Source organism: Hemicordylus capensis, chromosome 1 (genome assembly GCF_027244095.1).
Source record: "Hemicordylus capensis ecotype Gifberg chromosome 1, rHemCap1.1.pri, whole genome shotgun sequence".
Lineage (NCBI taxonomy): Eukaryota > Metazoa > Chordata > Lepidosauria > Squamata > Cordylidae > Hemicordylus > Hemicordylus capensis.
The window spans coordinates 245,248,401-245,271,108 of NC_069657.1; the positions used below are offsets into that span (position 1 = coordinate 245,248,401).

Sequence of the window (22,708 nt, forward strand, 5' to 3'; positions counted from 1 at the left end):
TTTATTAGACTAATTTTTTAGGACATCTTTTAAACTTGACATAGCTTAAGACCTCAGAATGTCATAATTCAAACACCTTGTGTGTCTATCTTGTTTTATGCCCATGTGTCACATTCACTTCGCATTACAGCTAAGTATGATTTAGCAGAGCTTCAAGAAGAAGTGTTTCAAAACCAGGCTGAACTACTTATATTATCCAATTTCAGATACCAAGGTAAGAAGGAAAGATTTAAAGGATTTATAATCCACCACCACTCACACTTCTGATCAAAATGGTCTTCAAGTTGGGTTACAATTGATGCAGTTTGTTCAAAGCAAAACTCCTACACCAGTTCATATGCACAGCAATTTAGTGGGAAAGGAAAGGACAAGAAAACTAACACATTGGTTACATAAGTATTGGGATTCCTTCCATAGAGAACAGGTTTGGTCTAACAGGGTATATTAGAGTAGCATAACCTAAAAACAAGAAGAGCAGGAGCCTTTATACATAAAACATTTCTTTCATAGAAACCCAAGCCAGGCAACTATTAAGTGCAGTTAAGGCACTATCCATTTAAAACAATATTCCGATGATCAGAATTCCTTTTTTATCCTCTCTGGATGAATATATAGTCGAAGGAGCTATCCTCAAGAAAGATTAAGCTTTCAGTAATGGTCACCAGATCCACCAAAGTTTGAGCTGTAGCTGTTTTGGCATGCAGGGGAGAAAATGATGAAGAATAAGGAAAGGCATATATCAAGTATTCTCTTTGGATATTTGATGAGCAGTTCTGAAGTCCATTATCTAGTAAGAATACTAATCTAAATACCTGCAGAAATGATTTTTAGTTCTGTCTATTCCTAATTAGCAGCTATATTAGTCAAAATTAAATATTAAGAATATTTATACACCACCTGTCAACAAAAAATTCTAAAAGCAGTTTAGACATATTGGCTCACATGTTGCAGTTAATGTGGGTGGTGGCAATTCGCACACACTGGTACTGTTTCATTTTTGCACAAGAGTGCAGATACTTCAAGTAGTGTGCCCAACTCCAGAAGTGATGGTTAAGCAATGTTTCCAATTGAACTAGCCCTTTTGGATTTGCACACCTGTAGAGAAGTGCAACACTACCAGTGCTTTGCTACAAGTGCACAGCATGTTATGTTATGCTGCACAAGATGAAAAATCAGGTAAATATCAGTGCTTATTGGTCAAGTAACTCTTAAAAGAGATGCTGAAATATTGCCATGCTTTTATAGCATACTACAGGTATCCTAGATAAAATGGGCACTTAAAATGAAAAGAATGTGAAGCTTTCCCCCACTTATGACAGAAGTCTGGAGTGTGCTTATTTTCTGTTCCACAGACAGTGGTTCTTCCTCCCTATAATATAAGTATTCCTATTATGTAAGTACTGACATTAAAAACAGCAATCTTTTCAAGATAGTTTGCATTTTGAGTGTAGGAGAAATAACCAAACACTTAGGAGAAACTGGCTTCCCAGCTTGCTTTCCAGAACACTGAACTTCACAATACTCATCTGATAATTTATTTCAACTGTTTCCTATACACCAATGTAAGACTGAACACCAATAGCAGAATAGGCACATTAAGGAGAAGCCATTTTAAAAATTCATTTTGAATGAGATTCATAATCCCCCACACACGAGTGCTTTTCATAGGGAAAGGCTTCAGACATCTCTTTTTGGCAGCTGCCCCTCATCTCATAGGGTGCCATGGGCGGGGGGGGGGAGTGTTACAGGAGTCTACTTACCAGTGAAAGGAAGTGTTATAAAGTCCCCTTGCACAAGTGGGGCTCTTCAAAAATCATATTACCTCAATGCTATTCTAGATTTTTTAAAAGCAGTTCATACAAAACAAATATAAAAGTCAAGTTATGGAGTGTAAGGACATCGACCACATTGGTTTAGAAATCTCTGGCCTGCTATAATTACAAAGGTAATTCTGAACAAAGTTCTGATCATATTTAAGAAGTGCTGAGATTAAATATGTGGTCACTGGTACACTGAATATTTGTTTTCCTTAAGAAAGAAGTTCTGTTATCTTAACTATATTACAAATAGTTTTCTTGCAAGTTAGGTAGCTCTTGGAAATAATGAATATTTATATTAGTTTACTTGTCCAAACTGGAATTCTAGCAATATTCCTGACTGAGGTTTAAAAAAAAGATCTCTGCTAGTGGAATACAATATTTAACTTACAAAGTTAATCTTGTACAGATAGAAAAGGAATTGATCTGAGTTATTAAGATTCAGTGAAAAACACTGGTAGGAAGGAAACTGGAACAGTGCAATGGCTATTTATTAAAGAATAGATCCCACTGGGTTTCAAATAGAACTCTTCTTCAGGGGAAGTGGTTTACAAGTTGTTTAGAAGTTGGGTATTGTACCTTGTAAACCACTTTTCCTGAAGAAGAGTTCTATTTGAAGATCTATAACAAATTGTGGATTCTTTCCTTCCTACCTGCTGGTGTGGTGCTTTCCCCTCCTGTGTACTTCTGTCATGAAAAACATTAGACAAACACAAAATTAGAAGAACTTGAATTTGCTTTTCACTTGTTTAAAATTCCTTGCCTTTTTGGTAATCCCCTTTTCCTTATGCAGTACCATTTCTGTTGCAAGTTCTCATTAAAAAAACCCTCTTAAAGTGTAAAAAGCACCTTATCATATCCATGTATATACAAACTTCAAAAAAAGGTCAGAGACAGCTGATTTAAAGGTTATTTCAGCATGGTTGCCACTAAAAAGCTGTTCCTCACGTTTGTATGGGAGTAAAATGCCTTCACTATGTGTCAGCCCAAACATGTGATGCTTGAGCTGCTGCGGTGTGGTGCTAGCATGTAAGTGCTCCATGTATTTGAAACAATACATAGAGAGACATTTAGAAGTCATCTTTACAGAAAAAAGCCTGCTGGTGGCAGCCACAGGTGGCAAGTAATGCTTAAATCAGTCTTCAGATTACAAGGAAAGGACACTCAAGATAGCCTAAGTATGCTTCTTTGGGGCAGAGTTGTATAAAGTAGTTTGACCTGCTTTAGTACTGTTGGAGGGTTATAACTGCTGATGCTTACATTTCTCTGAAAGGTTTTCAGTGAAATTAAAATCTATTTCTAGAGAATGATATCATACACAATGACAGGGTAACAGTGGAAGTCCTCCCGACACTAGTCACCTTTAAACTAGATAACTTTATCCTTGCAGCAGATGTTCTTACAGCAGTGAGCTGAACACAAGAAAGCAGAATCACAATTTTCACAATCGGCTTATACCAGCTCAAGAACTTCAATACAATTATTCAAATTTAGGAGCTGACAAGATATTTCCAGGGCTCGAAGGACCATCGTTTTACATAAATATTTGAGTTGCTTAAACTACTATTCTTGCTGCTTTAGCTGATAGATGCAATGCTCTTTCTATTACAAAACAGATTCTGTTCAACATTTGTTTTTCACAGATTTTATGGTCACCTCCAGTATTCTGGGTAGATTAATAATGTTTTTCTGAAGATGTTATCCAGTGCAAGTCTAGCTGTCATGTCCAGTTTTAAAGACAAGAGCCAGTGAATGTTATCCGATTAAAGGATCGTCATCATCTTCCTGCAGCTGAAGTCGTGAAAATGGACGCACAGAAGGTGCTCTGTTCTTCATGATGATTATAAGGCATGTCAGAGTAGTTAACACCATAAATACACCAATAACTATTCCAATGGCTTCAGGAACATTTATGCACCACTGGTCAACTAACAAACACTTGCTCAAAGTGCCATTATTGGGCTCGGGTGTCAGACCTAGGATATGGCACATGATTGGATAAATATCCACTGTATTTATTGTCTTCTTTTTGTAGCCTCTTCGAAAAGCAGGCCCACGAGCTGCCAGGAATGGATGCATACTTGGAAGAGTATTGTCATAGCCATGGTCTCCTACTGGAAAAAGCGAATTCAGAGTTATTTATATGCAACTAAGGGAACAGTTCTTTCCTCCCCCAATGAATTCTGTAAAACATTTAGATTGGGAACAGGGATCCATCTTATTTATTTATTATTTCTCTGTGTAAACCGCCCTGAGCCATTTTTGGAAGGGCGGTATAGAAATTGAAAATCATCATCATCATCATCATCATCATCATCATCCCCAGTGAGGCACTACCTTGGCGTGGTTGTGTGGCTTGTGTGCTCTGAGGAAGGTGAGAGCTATGCCAGAGGTCCAACCATACTGGACAGGTCTCATCAGAGGAGCCAGACAAAGAGTGCCTCTCCCATCAACAATATGGTGAGACGTAACTTTAATAAATCTATACTGGATCGGTCATCGCCCGGGTCAACAAGGACCGCACCAGGTGCTGGAGTCTCTGGACATCTGGTGGCAAGTGGGCTACAGGACTCAAGATATTCAGTTGAGCAACCAGGGCTGGAGACTGCAGGGTTACTGGAAGAAACGTCGCTTAACCAGAAAAAATATACGAAAAATGCCAACAAGGAAATAATGATCTGCTATTACAAGTCTAGTCCAACTAGAAGAGGTTATTTAAAAAGAATGTACCAAATTTGGAAAGAGAAGCATCCAGATACAGAAATAACAGAACAAAGGCTAGCAGACCAGAGAAGATTCATAATAAGAAATAAAGTATTCACAGAAGTCGAGCTGGAAGAACTGAAAAGAGCAACACAGGCTCAAGATATGGAAGAAGAATTACCACCAACTGAAGAAGTGGCTCAGGCGCAGGTGGAGGTGGTGTTGGAAATAGAGGATACCACTGTTGCTGAACTGTTTCAAAATGAAAACCAGGCAACCTCCCCTTTGCCTTCACCTCAAAAACCAAAATGCCATTTAACAGAAAAGCAACAAGAACTAAAGCAAAAAATAACTGAGCACATGAACCAAACAACCACCAGGGTTCGACTTCCAGATCTAAAAACAGTTGCCAAAAAACAACTTGCTCAGGCATTAAAATATGTCAATGCTGCACTTGCAGAAATAACCAATAATTTGCAAGAAACAAACCAACTAATGTACAGTGCAGCAACAATAACAACACAAGAGCTCGGATATAAGATCAGTGGACCTGTAAAAAAAGAAAGCAGTACATCACCTAAATGGAAGATTAGATTAGAAAATAAAATCTCCAGGCTTAGATCAGATGCTAGTAAATTGAAAGATATGAAAGACAAGAAGCTGAAGAATGAAAAACACCAAACAGTATCTGATTCAAAAATACCATCTAGATTCAAGGAAAATTAGAGAAGTCCTGGAAATAATAAAGCAGCAAATAACAGCAGTGTCAAAGAAGATTAGCAGATATGAAGCCAGAATTACACAACACAGGCAGAAACTCCAGTTCCAGTCGAATTGGAGATGTTTCTACCAAAGCATAGAGGGAGAAACTGAAGAAACCTAGAAACACCAAATGAAGAAGAAACAGTGTAATTCTGGGGGAAATTATGGGACAATCCAATAGATTATAATAAAAAAGCAGTCTGGATGAAAGAGGTCAAAAAATGTAACCAACAAATGCAAGATCTAATAATAACACCAGAATTAATAAGTGAAAGAGCAAAGAAAATTAAAAATTGGACTGCTCCAGGCAACAATGAACTGCATGGCTTTTGGCTTAAACACCTAACAAGCCTTCATAAACAATTATCAAAACAGTTCAATCACATTTTGCAAGGAGGTGATATTGAACAATGGCTAACAACTGGGAAAACTCATCTCATCATGAAAGACACAGCAAAAGGTGCAGTTCCAAGTAATTATAGACCGATAACCTGTCTGCCAACCATGTTCAAATTATTAACTGGAATAATAGCAGATGAAGTGATGCAACACTTATTAACTAACAAACAGCTTCCAGTTGAACAGAAAGGAAATTGCCTGAACACCAGAGGCACAAAAGACCAGCTGCTGATTGACAACATGATTTTAGAAAATTGCAAGAGAAGAAAAACCAATCTAAGTGTTGCATGGATTGCTACAAGAAAGCCTTTGATTCATTGCCTCACACATGGATACTAAAATGTTTAGAAACAACTGGTGTCAGCAAAAACATTCAGATATTTATTTTAAAAAGCAATGAGCATGTGGAGTACACAGTTAATCAATGGCGAGACACTCGGACAGGTTAGCATTAGAAGAGGCATTTTCCAAGGGGACTCACTATCCCCTCTGTTGTTTGTAATCGCCATGACCCCACTTTCACAAATACTAAACAAAACAGGTCTTGGATACCAATCATCTAAAACATCAAATCAAATCAACCATCTGAATGGACGATCTGAAGTTGTATGGAAAGTCCCAGTCAGAAATCGAATCACTGCTAAACACTGTCCGTATATTCAGTAGCGATACAGCAATGGAGTTTGGAATAGACAAGTGTGCTGCATTAATAATGAACAGAGGGAAAATAAGAAAAACAGAAGGAATAGAACTGCCCAATGGAAGCAAGATCAAGAACCTGGAAGAGAAAGAACATTACAAATACTTGGGCATTCTCCAGGATGATAACATCGCACACAATGAAGTTAAAAAGTTAGAAAAATCCTCAAGTCCAAACTCAATGGTGGGAACACCATACAAGCCATAAATACCTGGGCTATACCTGTTATTAGATACACTGCAGGAACAATAGACTGGACCCAGGCAGAGCTAGAGACGTTAGATAGTAAGACCAGGAAAATAATGAACATCCATCATGCTCTGCACCCCCACAGTGATGTAGATAGGCTATGCGTCCCTCGCAGCTCAGGTGGAAGAGGAATGCTGCAAGTCCATCAAACAGTAGAGGAGGAGAAAAGAGGCCTTGAAGAATATATCAAGGACAGTGAAGAAGATGCACTTCAAATGGTCAAGAACGAGAAACTATTCAACACCAATGAAACAAAGCAGGCCCAAAAGAAAGAACAAGTCAAGAACCAAGCAGAAAAATGGAAAAATAAGCCCCTGCATGGTTTATATTTGCACAATATAAGTGGAAAATCAGACATCACCAAGACCTGGCAATGGCTTAAGAATGGCAACTTGAAGAAAGAAACAGAGGGTTTAATACTGGCTGCACAAGAACAGGCACTATGAACAAATGCAATAAGAGCAAAGTAGAAAAATCAACAACAAACAGCAAGTGCTGCCTATGTAAAGAAACAGATGAAACAGCAGACCACCTAATCAGCTGCTGTAAAAAGATCGCACAAACTGACTACAAACAAAGGCATGACAAGGTAGCAGGGATGATACACTGGAACATCTGCAAAAAATACAAGCTACCTGTAGCCAAAAATTGGTGGGACCATAAAACTGAAAAAGTGGTAGAAAATGAAGATGCAAAAATATTATGGGACTTCCGACTACAAACAGACAAACATCTGCCACACAATACACCAGATATAACTGTAGTCTAGAAGAAAGAAAAACAAGTCAAAATAATCGACATAGCAATACCAGGGGATAGCAGAATAGAAGAAAAATAGAAAAAATCACCAAATACAAAGATCTACAAATGGAAATTGAAAGGCTGTGGCAGAAAAAGACCAAAATAATCCCAGTGGTCATTGGCGCCCTGGGTGCAGTTCCAAAAGACCCTGAAGAGCACCTCAACACCATAGGGGCCACAGAAATCACCATCAGCCAATTACAAAAAGCAACTTTACTGGGAACAGCCTATATTCTGTGACCATGTCTATAATCACAGCAACAACATTGACAATAAAATTCAGCCATCCCAGGTGCTTGGGAAGGACTCTATGTCTGGATAAAACAAACCGGTCAATAACGTCTGACTGTGTAAACAATAATAATTAAAAAACCATAATGCTACACTCTCTAAAAGTGCTTACTTTAATACACACAGGCTTTGAAACCCTATTCCCTCCCCCCACAACACAAGATTCCCAATACTATTTAGTATTTACTTAGCCAAGTCAAAGTTAGCCAAAAGTAGCATAACATTTATTCTTCCCCACACCTCTTCACGAAGGTATCTAAAAATAATACAATTAAATTTGTTCTATAAGGTGAGATGGGCAAACCCTGCTTCTCCAATCAAGACAAAAATATCATCCACGGGCCTTTCCCCTGTTTCTCGTTAATATGGAATTAAATCAGGATAAAGTGCTCATCACAAAACACATTATGGACATGGAGCAACAATCTGATCTGGCCTGGTCTCCGAACTTCCTCACTAGCGAAGGTCTTAGATACTTGGCTGCCCCTGGGGCGTACCTAACTCAACTGGAGGTCCCTAGCCATAGGAGGGCCTTTACACTGGCCCGATGCTACACCCTCCCCTCAGCTGTGCTTGAAGGCTGCTACAGAGAGACCCTACTCTCAGAACATCTGTGCCCCTGTGACTCAGGACTAGTTGACACAATGGTGCATGTCCTCCTCCACTGCCCATACTACAGGGACACCCGTGCCACCCTTATCCTTCTGCTGATACATAAGTACCCAGGACATACAAGCCACTTTTACACTTCTCTGCCCTCTGATGCTAGGCCCAATGTCGCATACAATGCGGCCAGATTCTGCACAGCTGCGTCTAAAAGTCATCAGACAATGACAGGCAGCATGTAGCCTGGTGCCCCTCTACAAATGTTCTACGAGGCAGCCTTGCAGGTTTTACTGCCCTATTGGTTTTTACAATTTTATAACCTTTACAGTTCTATAGCCTAAAATTTTAGTTTCATAACTTGCAGTAACTGTTTCCTAGTTACTTTAATTTTTAATCTAAAACCTTTTAGTTTAACAGCTTCAAAATTTAACAGCTTCATAATAATCAGGTCAATTTAGCTAAGTTGCTGTATTATTACAACTTTTATGCTCTTTATGGAATCTACCTTTTTACCCATCTTTTGCCCTGTACTTTATGCTGGTCTATGACTGTAATAAAGATAGATAGATTGAATCTTGCTTCTCACTCCACACGATGGATCACCCAGAGCATGTTTAGCTCCCCTTCCCCCACCCACAACATTGTTCAAGTGTATGCCTTTCCTTTTGTCTGTATGAAGTAATGGCTGCTATGTATTCTATGGGGTAAAGCACTAAACTTGGGGACAATGTTGCAGTGGGAGGTGTAATGAATATATTAACCCTGATGGCCAAGGTCAGACAAGTCCGACATTGTTGACATGCACTTAGAGAAGTGTCCCAAACCCCATTTTGGAAAAGAGGCACACAAGCATCTTAGGCTAAAGCCATGATAGAAAGAATATTTCCCCACTCCACCCACCCTTTCCTGCCTAGTTAGCTGCTTACCAGTAAACTGCACTACTCTAAAGCAATTTTTTCCTCTGCTCATAGTAGAGAACTAACCCATTCCTCCTGTAATTCTCTGTGCTCCATCCCACATACTTCCAGAAGGTGCCCCCAACTCTCAGGAGAGGCTTAGGGAGGAAGGGAACTGATGTGGGGTGGAGGGAACTGTTTAATAACCTTCTGCTTACATAAGGTTTGGATGCTCACCACTAACTTTTAGCAACCAAGTAACTAAAGCATGTATGCCTCACTCTTTTACCATCTTGTAACAAACTCTGCTTTTATATAAGAATCAAGGCACCTAAAAGGGCAATTAGAAGAGTATTATTTTAAAAATAGGAGTTATTAAGCTCTTTTGGAGCAATGGCCACGACTACCAATATTTTGGTCTCCTTGCTTTTCAAATGGAACCAGCTGCAGTTGTAAATAAGTAAAATCCCCTACATGGATACTGAGAGTGTGACAAGCACTTGTGCAAGGTGCCGGGTTATATTTGAGGAGTTCTTAACTTGTGCCCACAAAGATTGGCACAAAGCATTCACATGCCAGCAGTCTATGGACTGGAGGGAAGTGAAGTGGCATGCAAATACATGCATAAAGGCCTGTGTCTGTGTTAAGAACCTGTAACACATGTGGTGCATGTCTGTGCACTCGAATTTCAAATTTGTCAGAATCTACTAGGTGGTACAGAATCCCACAGATCTCAGCCTTCATGGTTGCAGCTGATTAAAAGCATACAGTGTTTCCAGAAGGTTCTGGTGTTTAGGTAGCAGCGTTTCTCCGCCTTATGGGAGTACATGTCCCTTCTATGAAAAGAGTCATTTTTTGCACTCAACCCAACAGTAACATATACTTACACCTTGGAAGAGCCTCCGTTTGCACAATTGTCCAGCCTTCATCTGCAACCAAAATTATGGGTTGAATGCGCTTATTGTGATGGTAATGATATCGCTCTGGTATTTCTTCTTTAAGGTACACATTCATATGAGGGTCGCAGATTTTCATCAAATTATATACGTATGTTTCATCTGAAGATAAAGCAGACAGAGTGAGAAGCAAGGATGTGCCCTTTATAACTTTATCCTTTCTTAGGAGAAGCCTAAAAATGTGCATATTTTGAAAACAGAAAGTGTAGTCTACATACTGTTTGAGTTGCAAGATTGGTGTGGATCTTATAATTTGAACCTTCTTTCAATCTCTTTATAATTACTTAATACTTATAAACCTTACGAGGGAAGAAACTACAATGAAATTCAGATCTTAGTATGCAGCAAACAGTTAAATTATTATTTAAAAAGGCTGCCACATATTTTAAATAAACATTATTTTCAAAGTTTCTAATGTTAATATTATGGTCAAGAGAAGATATTTGCTTCATCATGAGGTCAAAACAGACATGACATGGGTAAGCTGGCTCTGGGTTTCTGGTGGCCCTCAGCAATCTGCCATCCACCTTAGTGGGCCCTAAGAGTTGTTCTGCTACCACCACATAGGGGCGAAAATAATGCTGACCCTCCGATACCAGTCCTGGCCATGGAACACCTTCAAAAAAACAAACAAACAAACACAAACACAAACAGGCACCCTTACAAACTAAATCACACCTTGAAGTTGCTAGTAGCCCACAAGAGAAAAGTAAAAGTACCTGTACAGTGCTTGTATATTGCCCCAGCAGGAATAGCAGCAGCTCCTCCATGCACCCCCACCCAAACACTGCGGTGGCTGATTTAAAGCTAAAAATAAAACTAATCAAGAAATCTGTCTCATCAGTTTTGCTTCCAAGTATCAAGAACACAGGCTGACATCCTAACAAAGCACCAGTGCTGCCAACATAGTCAACTAATTTGGCTCCGCTGCTGGCTCAATAGTGGAGGCAAATTTCAGCAACCTCCCCTTCCTCAGAAGGGGCTCTGTGCCACCTGAAAATGTATCCCTGAAGATTGCACAGCCCTCAGGGAAGTATTTTCAGGTGACACAGAGGGCTTCTGAGGAAAGGGGAAGTCACTGGAATTCCCACCCTGTCACATTAGCTGCAGTGCAGTGTTACTATGGAACTTTTCGGAAACACTGGTACTATACCAGTGCTTCTCCTGTTGCATTGGTGCTTTGTTGGTCAGGATGTCAGCTACTATTTTTAAAACTCTTAAAATGAGATATCAGCTTCCATACAACTAATAAACTTACTTTTTGGTAGTATTGCAGCAACTGGACTCTTGTCTATCAGTGTGTAGTTACCACGACCAATGCATTTATCCAGATTTATCAGCCTCTCTTGGGAACACTGTGCCATGCCATGATCACTTGTAATTATAACATTCATTTCATCCCACAAGTTTGCAGCCTTGAGCCTCTCAACAAGAAGGCCAATGAGCTTATCCACTTCTTTCAACACTTTGGTCATGTTTTTAGTATCTTCTGGTCCATACTTGTGTCCACTTGCATCTGGCTCTTCCCAGTAAAGAATGGCAAAAGTGACTGGTGGACTACTACTGTTCAGCCATGTAATAATGGTCTCTACTCTTTTTTTGAAGCTTACTGAAGGATCATATTTCATAAAATGGGAAGGGGTAGTATTGTGAATTTTTACATCTGTACCAGGCCACATTGCAGCAGCACTACTTTTATTCTTTCTCTGGTTGGTTACCCAAATAGGAATTGCTTCATTCCACCAGAATGAATCTGCATCATTGGAGGGTGAAAAATGTTTCTCTGTAGCAGCATCAAACATTTTATTTGCTACAATGCCGTGGTTTTCTTCATACAGACCTGTGACTATACTATAATGATTTGGGAACGTTTTTGTGATAAAAGCATTGGTAACATGTTCTACCAACACACCATCCTTAACAAAATCTTGGAGATGTGGAAGTTCATATTTCTGCAGATAATCAGCCCTGAAACCATCAAAAGATACCAGGAGTAATCTGGGTACCGACTCATCAGCAGAACAACAAAGTATTCCATTAAGGAGGAATATTAGTATCAAATTCATCATGAACATCATTCAAACATTTACAGCGAACCAGAGGATATACCTAAAAAAAAAAAGGTGGAAAAGCTTAATTAAGAATATCAATTGAAAACAGGCATCATATTGACAATATTGTCAAATCATACTGATTTAGATTTTTACATTCCAGTTTAATATTTTATTGTGTAACTTATATAGCCCTTGTTGTTAATGATAAAAATAAATAAATGCCATACCAGCTGAATCTAACTTACTCTATCTCTCAAACATTACAGAAATCCCTGTATTCTACTTAAAACAATGGAAAGCAATTGCTTAAATTTAAATAAGATACAAATGCTCACGTTTCCAACCACTATTTACATAGTCACTTAGTGATGTGCACCAGTCCGGATCCATCCGGACCGGCATGGCGGGGCATCTACTCTTAAGGGCGGGGGGGGGAGTAGAACTTACCCCTCCCGCCGCTCTTCCCCCTCTGGCACTGCGGTAATATCCGAAGCTTTTGGGGCGGCAGGGTCATTCCCTTCCGCCCCGGTGCCCATCGTTGCCCGGAAAAAGCCTTATGTGTACCACGCATGTGCGCGCCTGCGCCGCCGTGCGCACGCCGTGCGCATGCGTGGTACACTTAAGGCTTTTTCCGGGCAACGACAGGCACCGGGGCGGCAGGGAAGGACCCTGCCGCCCCGAAAACTTCGGATATTACCGCAGCGCCGGAGGGGGAAGAGCGGCGGGAGGGGTAAGTTCTTACCCCCCCGCCCTTAAAGGTAGCCACCCCCCATGCCGGACTGGTCTGGAGGCCTCTAAAATGGCCTCCGGACCGGTCCGTGCACACCACTATAGTCACTTGCATGAACTCAACATGATTATATTTGATTATTAGAAGTACATATTTCCCTTCAATGCTCTTAAATTCCATGTTTAAGTTCTTCATTAACTGGTAATAAGTGCTGAATGTCCAAGCTGCATGTCTCACTATTTTATCCCAGCACCCTTTTAAATGAAATTATTTTGCTTTCCTTTATTTTAAATATTTCTATCCCACCTTTCTCCTACAGATTCATCCCTTTAGATTCAGTTTGCTCCTATTATGGTTTAATTAAGAGTGTGTTTGCAAGAGGTTTAGCTCCCCATTGTTTGCACAATAGATGGGGTGTGTGACTGTTCTGTTTAAATTGTGAGCCTTCAGGAGAGAAGTACAGTACTTTCAGTTATGAAAAACTGTAGCTTGCCTATAGCTCTTTTGTTAGGGTGAAATATGAAAAGAATGAATAATTGGTGCACCTTGAGGTGAGAGAGAGGTACAGCTGACAGTAACCTGCAGTTGTGTCAGTTTCACAAAAGTCTGGAGGAAAAAACCCTAAGAGGGCAAAAAAAATCCTAAAATTGCCTCAAAGTAACACAAAAGAGCAGAATGTTTGTGGACACAGAAGGCACTTAAATAACTAGGTGGGCAGAACAAATGGAACTCAGTGGCAACGGCTTGAAGAATACTTCCTCAAGCTTGAATACTCCTCAAGCTTGAAGAATACTTCCTCAAGACAGACACAAGCCCTTCTGCTTCGGGACAGGGGGAGGAGTGCCTAAGAGGAAAGCCAGCGTGGTGTAGTGGTTAGAGTGCTGGAATAGGACCGGGGAGACCCGAGTTCAAATCCCCATTCAGCCATGAAACTAGCTGGGTGACTCTGGGCCAGTCACTTCTCTCTCAGCCCAACCTACTTCACAGGGTTGTTGTGAGGAGAAACCTAAGTATGTAGTAAACCGCTCTGGGCTCTTTGGAGGAAGAGTGGGATATAAATGTAATAATAAATAATAAATAATAATAATAATAATAATAAACCTCTCTAGTTTTCTCAACAGCCATTTCAAACCTTTGAGGCTATTCTCATGATCTCCCAAAAGCAGGCTAAGGGAGCCCAGCCCAGTTTGGGGAGGTTGTGTGCTGCAACAGGAGGTTGTGTGCTGCAACAGGAGCTGCGCAGCTCCCGGGCACAAACCCCCTTAAATGCTCTCACCCTTAAACAAGGTTAGCAGAGCGAGTGTTCTGCTAACCCCGTTTTTTCCATGACAGAGCCAGTAATTGTGTAGGTAGCCGATCCGGCTGCCCAGGGCGCACTGAGTGCTCGTGTACAGTCAAGCCCACTCTCCCCACCTAACCCCATCCAGCTCTCCATACTGCTTGTGTGGAGAGCCTCTTAGTGTTTCAGTGGAGGAAGAGGTTTGATACAGTTAAGCGGGGGGGGGGGGGGGTAACCCACCAATAGCATAAAAATATCTCTGTGTGTGTACTCTCCTGAGGAACAGAGGGGGAAGCGGCACACTAAATCTGTGATTCACAGCCACAAAATAAGTTAACAACATTCAGCATTAGATATAACTACAATCCCTATACTGAAAAATATTACTGCAGGTTCATACTTGTAACTATGTAACGGCAACATACCAGATTCTGTAGAGAACTGATGATGCGGTTGCTCCCTAGAGAGCTATATTAGATGGACAAGTCCAGGAAAAAGAGAGCACCAGAGGATATACAATGAGCAATGGGGATAGGATGCAGAAGTAACATGGCCATTGTATGGCAAGACTAATGGCCAAATTTAATGTCACAGGTAACCTGCAGTTATTTGTATTGACCAAAACAAAAAAAAAGCACCTGCAGCAGGTTACAAATCTGGATGAAGCAGCAGCACCATAGGAAGAGGGAGTGCTGACAGCCCCCAGCCCCTATTTTAGTACACCCTGGTTTGCATTTGAATGGGAGGCTAAATGTATGAGCACTGTAAGATATTCCCCTTAGGGGATGGGGCTGCTCTGGGAAGAACATCTAGGTTCCAAGTTCCCTCCCTGGCATCTCCAGACAGGGCCGAGAGATACTCCTGCCTGCAACCTTGGAGAAACCACTGCCAGTCGGTATAGCCAATACTGATGGATCAATGGTCCATGGCAGCTTCCTATGTTTCTAAGGCCATACTTGTCTTTCCCAAGCTCTTGAAGAAGTGGGGTTTGTCTGTAATCCAACCAGTTTACCTCTAATGACAATACAGGCTTCAGCAGTCCTAGAAGTGCCAGTACTATTAGTGGCAACTGGCTCCTGCTTTAGGACATGTCAGGAAGCAACCCTACGCAAAGACATAGGGGTCCTTTCCTGACATATTCCAGAAGGGTGGGCACTAGAAACAGTGTTTCAAGCACTGCTGACCAGAGGTGTAGTGTAAAGATGTTAAAAGGAAAGGGGGAAAGCCCCTTTCTGCCACTCACCTTGACATAATTCCTGGTTGTCACTGGCGACCAGGTGAGTGCTTAAGTCTGTTCTACCTGAATTCATCTAGAACGTTGTTACTGAGATTAATAAAATGATGGTTTTATCTTTATTCCATAAAGCACAAACACTGCATTAGTAATTACAGAGGCCAACATCTTGATTAATGCTGTGCTTGTGCAACAAAGTTGTACTACTGCAAATTCATATAGTGGTGCAAAGACATGAGAATTTTTGAAACTGCGTTACTGTGCAAGAATTCCCATCAGGCATGCCTGCACAAATACTAGTGCAACACAAGCCTGGAATGCATTCCAGACTTAGCACTACTAGTGAGTGCAGCAGCCTTGTGCTAGTACAACATCCTTGTGTAAGCACAGCATAAATCAGAATGTCAACCAGTGATGGGCAAATTAGGCTATGAAAGAGAAGGCTACCTTGGGTAAAGAGAATTATTGCAAAAATAAAGCTGCAGTATGTTGGCTTAGTTGTTCTGATGATGGCAATCCTTACAGGTTGGGGTACTTCCCCTTTTACAATATACAGAACTTTAGAAAGAACAAATGGCAGAAAAAGTTATCCGTTATTTAGCTGCTGTTACTGTGATACAACTTCCTGTTATTACAGAAGCAGGTTAAAAAAAAAAAACTCCAACAGTTCTTTTGTACAACTTATTCTGAAATAATTACATAGGAACATAGGAAACTGCCATATCCTGAGTCAGACCATTGGTCTATCTAGCTCAGTATTGTCTTCACAGACTGGCAGTAGCTTCTCGAAGGTTGCAGGCAGGAATCTCTCAGTATTGTATGCTTTGGTCGTTTGTTGGTTCAATAAAAAAAATCTTGTCCTATCTTGGAGAAGCCAGGGAGGGAACTTAAAAACTTCTACTCTTCCCAGAGCAGCTTCATCCCCTGAGGGAATATCTTGCAGTGCTCACGCATCAAGTCTCCCATTCAGATGCAACCAGAACAGACCCTGCTTAGCTATGGGGACAAGTCATGCTTGCTACCACAAGACCAGCTCTCCTCCCTCAATCAGACTGACCAATTTTTATTTCCCAGTTTTCATAACAGCAATAACCTGTTGGCTCTGGATTCCTGACACTACAAATACACTTTCAATAGTTTATTTTTCTGAAGAGAACATTAAGGCATTTCTCAATGAAACATACCCGATTAGAGATTCCTAGTTTCAAGAATTTCTGCAGCTCAAACTATCAGTTTCTCATTGGGAGAAACTCTTTGGCTTCAGAGTTGTGGGAAGATATATATTCTCAGGTTCATAGTTTGAGAAGTATAAATGCAAATTTGAAACCCTCCTGCCCTCCTTCCTTTACTCAGCTCCCCAGTCAATGGGTAATTCCTCCTTTATCACAAGTTATGCCTCCAAGGTACACAACAGAGGAGAGAGGGCCCATGTTCACCCCTCTCTCTGGTGGCCCTTCAGAGTGAGGGAGAGAATGAGGAAAATAGGGAGGGGTCCAGGTTCTTTGAACCCATCCGCTCAATTATAGCTACACCCATGGAATCCAACACCTCATGGGAGGGTTGCCAACTCTCCAGGTTTGGCCTGGGTTTCCTAGGAATCAGCATCAATTGCCAGGCAATTACTGAAAGCAATCCTGAAGATGTTCATGGTTTGGCACTGAAAAATATATTGGGGGGGGGAATTATATCCAGGAAGAGCTGCAGTCAGAGTGGGCAACAACCCGACTTTATGGGAAGCTTCTAGGTGCCCACTTCCAGACTGCACTGGAGGGTCTTTGAGGAGGGCGCATGCTCCGCTGCTGTCACACAGGAGCCGTGCCCCCCCTCCCCACCCTTTTCCTTGAGCGACTGTGAATACAGAGCCAGTTTATCGCGGACTGAGCGCGGGGTTTCATCCTCCTTAGGTAGCGTCAGCCGAAGACAGAATGGCTGCTCCTCACGCGCACAGGGCAGGCGGAGGCCGCCAAGCCCACTGAAGAAGAATGCAGCTACTTCTGGGGAGGAACGGAACAACACACGGCAGTTTAAAACAGTACATAATAAGCCAGCCGCACGCACCCAAGTCACAGCTCAGGCTTCAAAGCCTCCACCAAGGACGAACTAGTACCCGGACGGGGACAGGGGAAAGACGAAGGACAAAATACAGGCGTCTCGAGCCCTGACCCACCAATTTAAAGCGCGGGGAGCGGAGGCAGCCGGACAAGCCAGTCACTTATCCAATACCGACTCTAACGGATGGAAGCCTTTTTTTTTTTTTAAACCCCACCCCCCAAAAAAAACTTACCACCCCTCCCCCACCATCATCTTCTTCCTCAAGCGGCAATAAGGGGACGCCGAGGCAACGCCAGCAATACACACGCGCTTGCGCACTGGCCGCCGCCGTTGCCTTTCTATCGCGGCTTTAACCGCCGCTAGCGGCGCGAACCTGACCTCAGCCAGAACAGACCGGGCGCGGGGTGGGCGGGAGAGAAGGGGGGGAGCAGAGCCGCGCCCTGATTGGCCAGGGCGTCCCTCTCTTGGATTCCCATTGGCCTCCAGGGCTGTATTGTTGACAGGCAGCCAGTCAGCCAGCCGGTGGGGATGTACAGGTGTTGGTAGAAAGTGTAGCTCAGGGCTGCGGGCTTGTTGAGAGAGCGGGCGAGGCCGGGCTGGGCTCCGCAAGGCGAGGCGGAGGCAGCTCTTGAAGAGCGGTTGCTGGGGGGAGTTATGTCGGGGCCGGGGAGGTGGTGGTGGTGGTGTGTGTTGTTCATGTGAGAGGGCGAGCGCAGGAAACAGCTGGTCACCGAAAATAGCTGCGGCCCTCGGGGCCGGCCTAAGGTCCAAGAGGTGTGGCTTTGGGTCCCACGGCAGAGGGCGCTGCATTACTCTGGTCTGAGAGCGAGAAAGTGAAGATATCCAGTGAGGTTTAAAAAGATTTCGACAAGAGAAGGCAAAGACGCCAAAAGCTTCTAAGCAAACTTAGTAGCCACGGGGGGGGGGGGGAGATGAGGGCTTCTTCTAATACTTAAAACAGAAGGAGTAGATAAAACGTCCCTTCATAATGGAGGGACATGAAACCTTGAAGTTCTCCATTGACACTGCTGGTCTTTAACATGTTCGTAAATGACCTGGAGTCAGGGATGAACGATGAAGGAGCTACACTTACAGGTGACACTAAATATTTCAGGATGAGGAAATCCTAAACGGATTGAATTAGTTCCAAAAGGGCCTCTCTAGACTGAGCAGCTGTATGGCTGATGACATTCAGCGTAAGTTACGTGGAAAGGGCGTGGGGTGGGAGAATCGTAGCCATATGCACCAATGGAGTCTGAATTTGCTGCAAACACCTGGGAATGAGATCCTGGAGTCATAGTAGGAACCTCCGGTGTCACTGAAAAAATCTGCTTAGTTTTGGTGGGTTGTGAGAAAAGCTGAGTTCAGTGGTAGGAGTTGTTGAGAAAGAGACTGGAAATAAAGGTAATTCTATTAAATATAGCACACCCATGCTCGGAATACTCTGTCATCATGCCAACCCCCACAAAAAGTATTATAGGGGATGGAGACAACATAGAACATGACAACTAGAATGTTTAGGAGGAGGATGCCTCTTTTGAAGAAAAACTCCACCAGTTACCAATGTAGATAATCGATTTCATGACAGATACCATATTTACCTGAATCCAAGACTAGTTTTTTTCCAAGTTCTTTGTTGTTAAAAATAGGGGTGGGGGTTTAAAATTCAGAGTCTTCATCCTTTTAGTTAAATACCAATATAACGTATTTTAAAGGGGGTTGTCTTAAATTTTGAGTCATCTTCTATTTGGATAAATACGATATATGTCTCCCTGGACCTAGGTAGGCTTGCCCTAGTGTCAAAAATGTTTATCGTAAAATTACTAACCAAGATCAGTAGGAGCTTGGGATTCAGCCAATCACAAGCTAAACATTAATCAGCAGTATGATAGAGTTGCAAAAAACTAATGTAATTTCATAGTCGTCATTTCCAGGGCATAATAGTTTCAATTCATTCCATAGTAGTCAAGCATAATCTGGAGTACTGTATCATCTGAGTGCTACAGTGCTCGTAGGCTGTAGGCAAATTGGAATGGGTTCAGAGGAGGGTATTGAAGATTCCCAGGTGTCTGGAAAATAAACCATATGAGGAAAAGATTGAAGGCACTGGGTGTGTTCAGTCAGGAGAGGAGAAAGCTGAGGGAGGAAATGATAGCACTCATCAAATACTTAATGGACTGTCACTTCTCAGGTAGTTCTATACTACCTGAGAAGGCAGAACTAGAGCTTAATGAGCTGAAGCTACAGAAGCACTGTTCCCGCTAAGGTGTGCACACACTCACACATTTTCTGATGTCCGCTCAGTTAATATTAGATCCCGCTCAGGTTGAATCAGGAAGGCCCCACTCTGAATGCATGTGTGCATACACTGCCTTGATACTGCCGCCCAGAACAAAACTTATTCCGCACACAGATTAAAAAAATTAGAACACTACAGAAGGGTAGATTTTGCTCCAGGGTACTGTGAAGGCTTTATTAAGTGACAAGCATGTGAATATTAATTGTTATAGCAGTTAATTAGTATACATGCTCCAGGGGAAAATATACATATTAGAAAGTTGGACACTTATTTTACACAAACTATTAAAATTGCCTTAATTTTAGTCAATCTACCCTGAAATCAGCACAGTGAGAACTACTACTAAAAGACAGCTCCAAGTCCTCTTCAAAATATTTCAGCAACATTTTCTGTGATAGTTATGAATCTGTGCTGCTGGCAGTGTCCTCAGTTTACTGGGAGTGATAAAAACTCCCAGTAAATGTTTTAAAAATACAACATTTGAAATTACAGAGGAACATGTGCCGATACTTTGAATTGTGCAAGGGTTAAAAGGGAGCCATTCTTCAGAGGAACTATGGTTTGTTGATTTAAGACTCTCTGTAAATGATTGTTGGAAGGCTGCCCTGTGTAACAGGGCATTCAAAAAGCATACCACAAGCTCCGTTTACTCTTAAACAGTGTTTCTGTCACCATTGTCACCTTAATTTCAATCCCCAGAGGACAGAGAAGCAGAACAATTTGCTGTTCAGCATGGAAAATGGGGATTTCAGCAATGTATATGAAAATATAGAAAATGCTACACTCTATGAAATTCCAAATTTGGAGGATGCAGAAGTTGAACAAATTTATGATCAAGTCAGCGAAAACCTAGTGTTCCCTTCTCCCATGGTGTATGACACTGTGGACATGGAATGTCAGGAGAGCCCAGAAAATAGCCACACCAACTCTCTGACCTTTCAGCCTGAATATGATGGTGGGGAAGAGACTGATTCTTCTCATCATGAAACTCCAGACCGGCAAGATACTCCAGAAGACCAGCAACACAAGCAAATACAGCTGTTGAGCCCAAGACTGAGCAATGAAAGTTCCGAGGGGATGGCATTTGAAAATAAAGAACTGTCTTTGAATGATTTCAGTCTAAAGAAGATCCAGGGCACTTCAAAAAACTTTCCAGTTACATTCAGGTTTCCAAGCAGCAACAATTTAGAAGAAAACAACAACTTTCAGAAAGAGGATCATGAAATTTTCCTCATTGTTAGGGTGAGTGCTTTTGCCAGATATATACACAGTTGTGTGAATCAGACTTAGCATGTGTTTCCCCTGCCTGTTGAAAGTAAGGACGTCTGTTTTAGGCTTGTGGTGTTATAGTTCTGCCTGATGAAAGATTCTTTATCATTCAGAAGCTTGTCAGCTCCTATGGAAGGGTGTTTCAAAAAGAAATAATATTTGTCCTCGTTTACATAATTCACATGACCTTATTTTATGTCACATGACAATTGTCTATACCTAACTATGTTTTGAATATTTGATCAAGGTTCTTTTGTTGCTTGCCTTCAAATGTCAGAGTTTTGAGGTACATTTTACACACTTGACAAATATATTGTTCATGAACTTGGATAGGCTAGAATCTACATAATCATATATTGCTAATAAATTACACTATTGCCTACTAAGTATCATGCTTTAATAAAGTTGAGTTTTAAGGCACTACAGGATTTGTTTTTTTTCTTCAACAAATCAACATAGTTACTCCTTTGGAGTTTGTCCCTGCACTTACCTGCTGTGTAAGCTAAAATATCCAGCATTTATTTATTACGCATAGCCTACTGTCACCATGAAGAACTTAAACACAGCTTAGATAACGGTTCTCAGGCTGTCTCTCAGCCAGCCATTTTAAAGGGCCAGACCTGTTTGATCTCAGCATTAGAATGCCCAGTGTGCTTTCAGCTTCAACTTCTGCTCTTTCATGGCTGTTTTCTGTTACTTTTTGTTTGTTTGTTAATTATTCTCTGTGTTGGAAAAGGCATATTCTTTCATGATTACATTTTTCACCACAATGCATAGATTGGGAAGCTATTCCTCATACTATATCCACAATTAGAAAGAAACGCTGCTATTAAGTTGTTACAGAAGGACTGCAGACTTTGAGGAGGCTTACAGAATACACATAGAGTGGGGAGCAGGCAAGACCAGGATAGCTGATGTACAGAGCCTCTGCATGTGGACTCTTTCAGACATTCTGCTGAATGCATGTCAGGAGCAAGGCCTGCAGGCAAGATCCCACTCCCTGCTCTGTACACATTCAGCAAATCATTTTGTAGCAACTGCCAGCCCTACAGTATGGTCTTTTGACAAAACAGTGATTAATCTCTGTGTCAGGAAAATTAATCTGGATAAAACATCAGGAGCTATAGCTCCTTGCCTTTCTATTATAATCTGAGATAGTAACTAAGTGTTCAAGTACAACAGTGTGCTGTCTCCTGGACATTCAGTAGGTGCGTAGAAAAAGTAATTTCAACAAGTTTTTATTACATTATTGTGTTTCAAAGATGCCAACATTCCCTCGTCTATATAACAGTTATAGAAACTAGGTCCCTTTCTATTTCATATGATTCTTTTAAATGAGATCAAATGCAAGTACTGCATGAATTTTGTTTATGGCCCACTGAAACTTGTGTATGTATTGTAAGAAATTTATGCTAATAGAACCAACTGTGTGCTTACTGCTTTCATTAATAAGCAAAAAGGTGTTAGGATGCCAGGTTTGGTACAGAAATCTTGAGAGAGAACAGCAGCACCTAGAGCCTTGCTGTCTGTCTGGTTATTAATGGAGTCAGGGCAATGGAATGTCTCGAGGGATGGTGCTAGGTAAAACAATACGGCCAAGCTCTGTCCAGG

General features: G+C 41.5%; 2 protein-coding genes across 7 annotated transcripts; one reads left to right on the forward strand and one right to left on the reverse strand.

Moving 5' to 3' along the window:
* Positions 1–224: 224 nt before the first annotated feature.
* On the reverse strand, positions 225–17,916 carry ENPP4 (ectonucleotide pyrophosphatase/phosphodiesterase 4). 4 transcript variants are annotated; one of them, XM_053284084.1, is made up of 4 exons: positions 17,762–17,916; positions 11,439–12,289; positions 10,112–10,282; positions 225–3,931 (listed from the first exon to the last, which is right to left on the reverse strand). In XM_053284084.1, exons 2-4 carry the CDS (start codon positions 12,256–12,258, stop codon positions 3,573–3,575), a joined length of 1,350 nt encoding a protein of 449 aa, XP_053140059.1. In that variant the 5' UTR covers positions 12,259–12,289; positions 17,762–17,916; the 3' UTR covers positions 225–3,572. The 4 variants fall into 4 exon arrangements, with proteins under 4 accessions (XP_053140059.1, XP_053140060.1, XP_053140063.1 ...); XM_053284085.1 differs by lacking the exon at positions 17,762–17,916 and adding an exon at positions 17,645–17,727; XM_053284088.1 differs by lacking the exon at positions 17,762–17,916 and adding an exon at positions 17,536–17,611.
* A 60-nt stretch (positions 17,917–17,976) lies between these two features.
* Positions 17,977–21,517, forward strand: LOC128339728 (uncharacterized). Of its 3 annotated transcripts, none has more exons than XM_053284090.1 (2): positions 17,977–18,624; positions 20,528–21,517. In XM_053284090.1, the coding sequence occupies exons 1-2, from the start codon at positions 18,604–18,606 to the stop codon at positions 21,116–21,118; spliced, it is 612 nt and encodes a 203-aa protein (XP_053140065.1). In that variant the 5' UTR covers positions 17,977–18,603; the 3' UTR covers positions 21,119–21,517. The 3 variants fall into 3 exon arrangements, with proteins under 3 accessions (XP_053140065.1, XP_053140067.1, XP_053140066.1); XM_053284092.1 differs by having other exon boundaries at positions 17,979–18,933; positions 20,489–21,517; XM_053284091.1 differs by having other exon boundaries at positions 17,988–18,933.
* Positions 21,518–22,708: the final 1,191 nt, after the last annotated feature.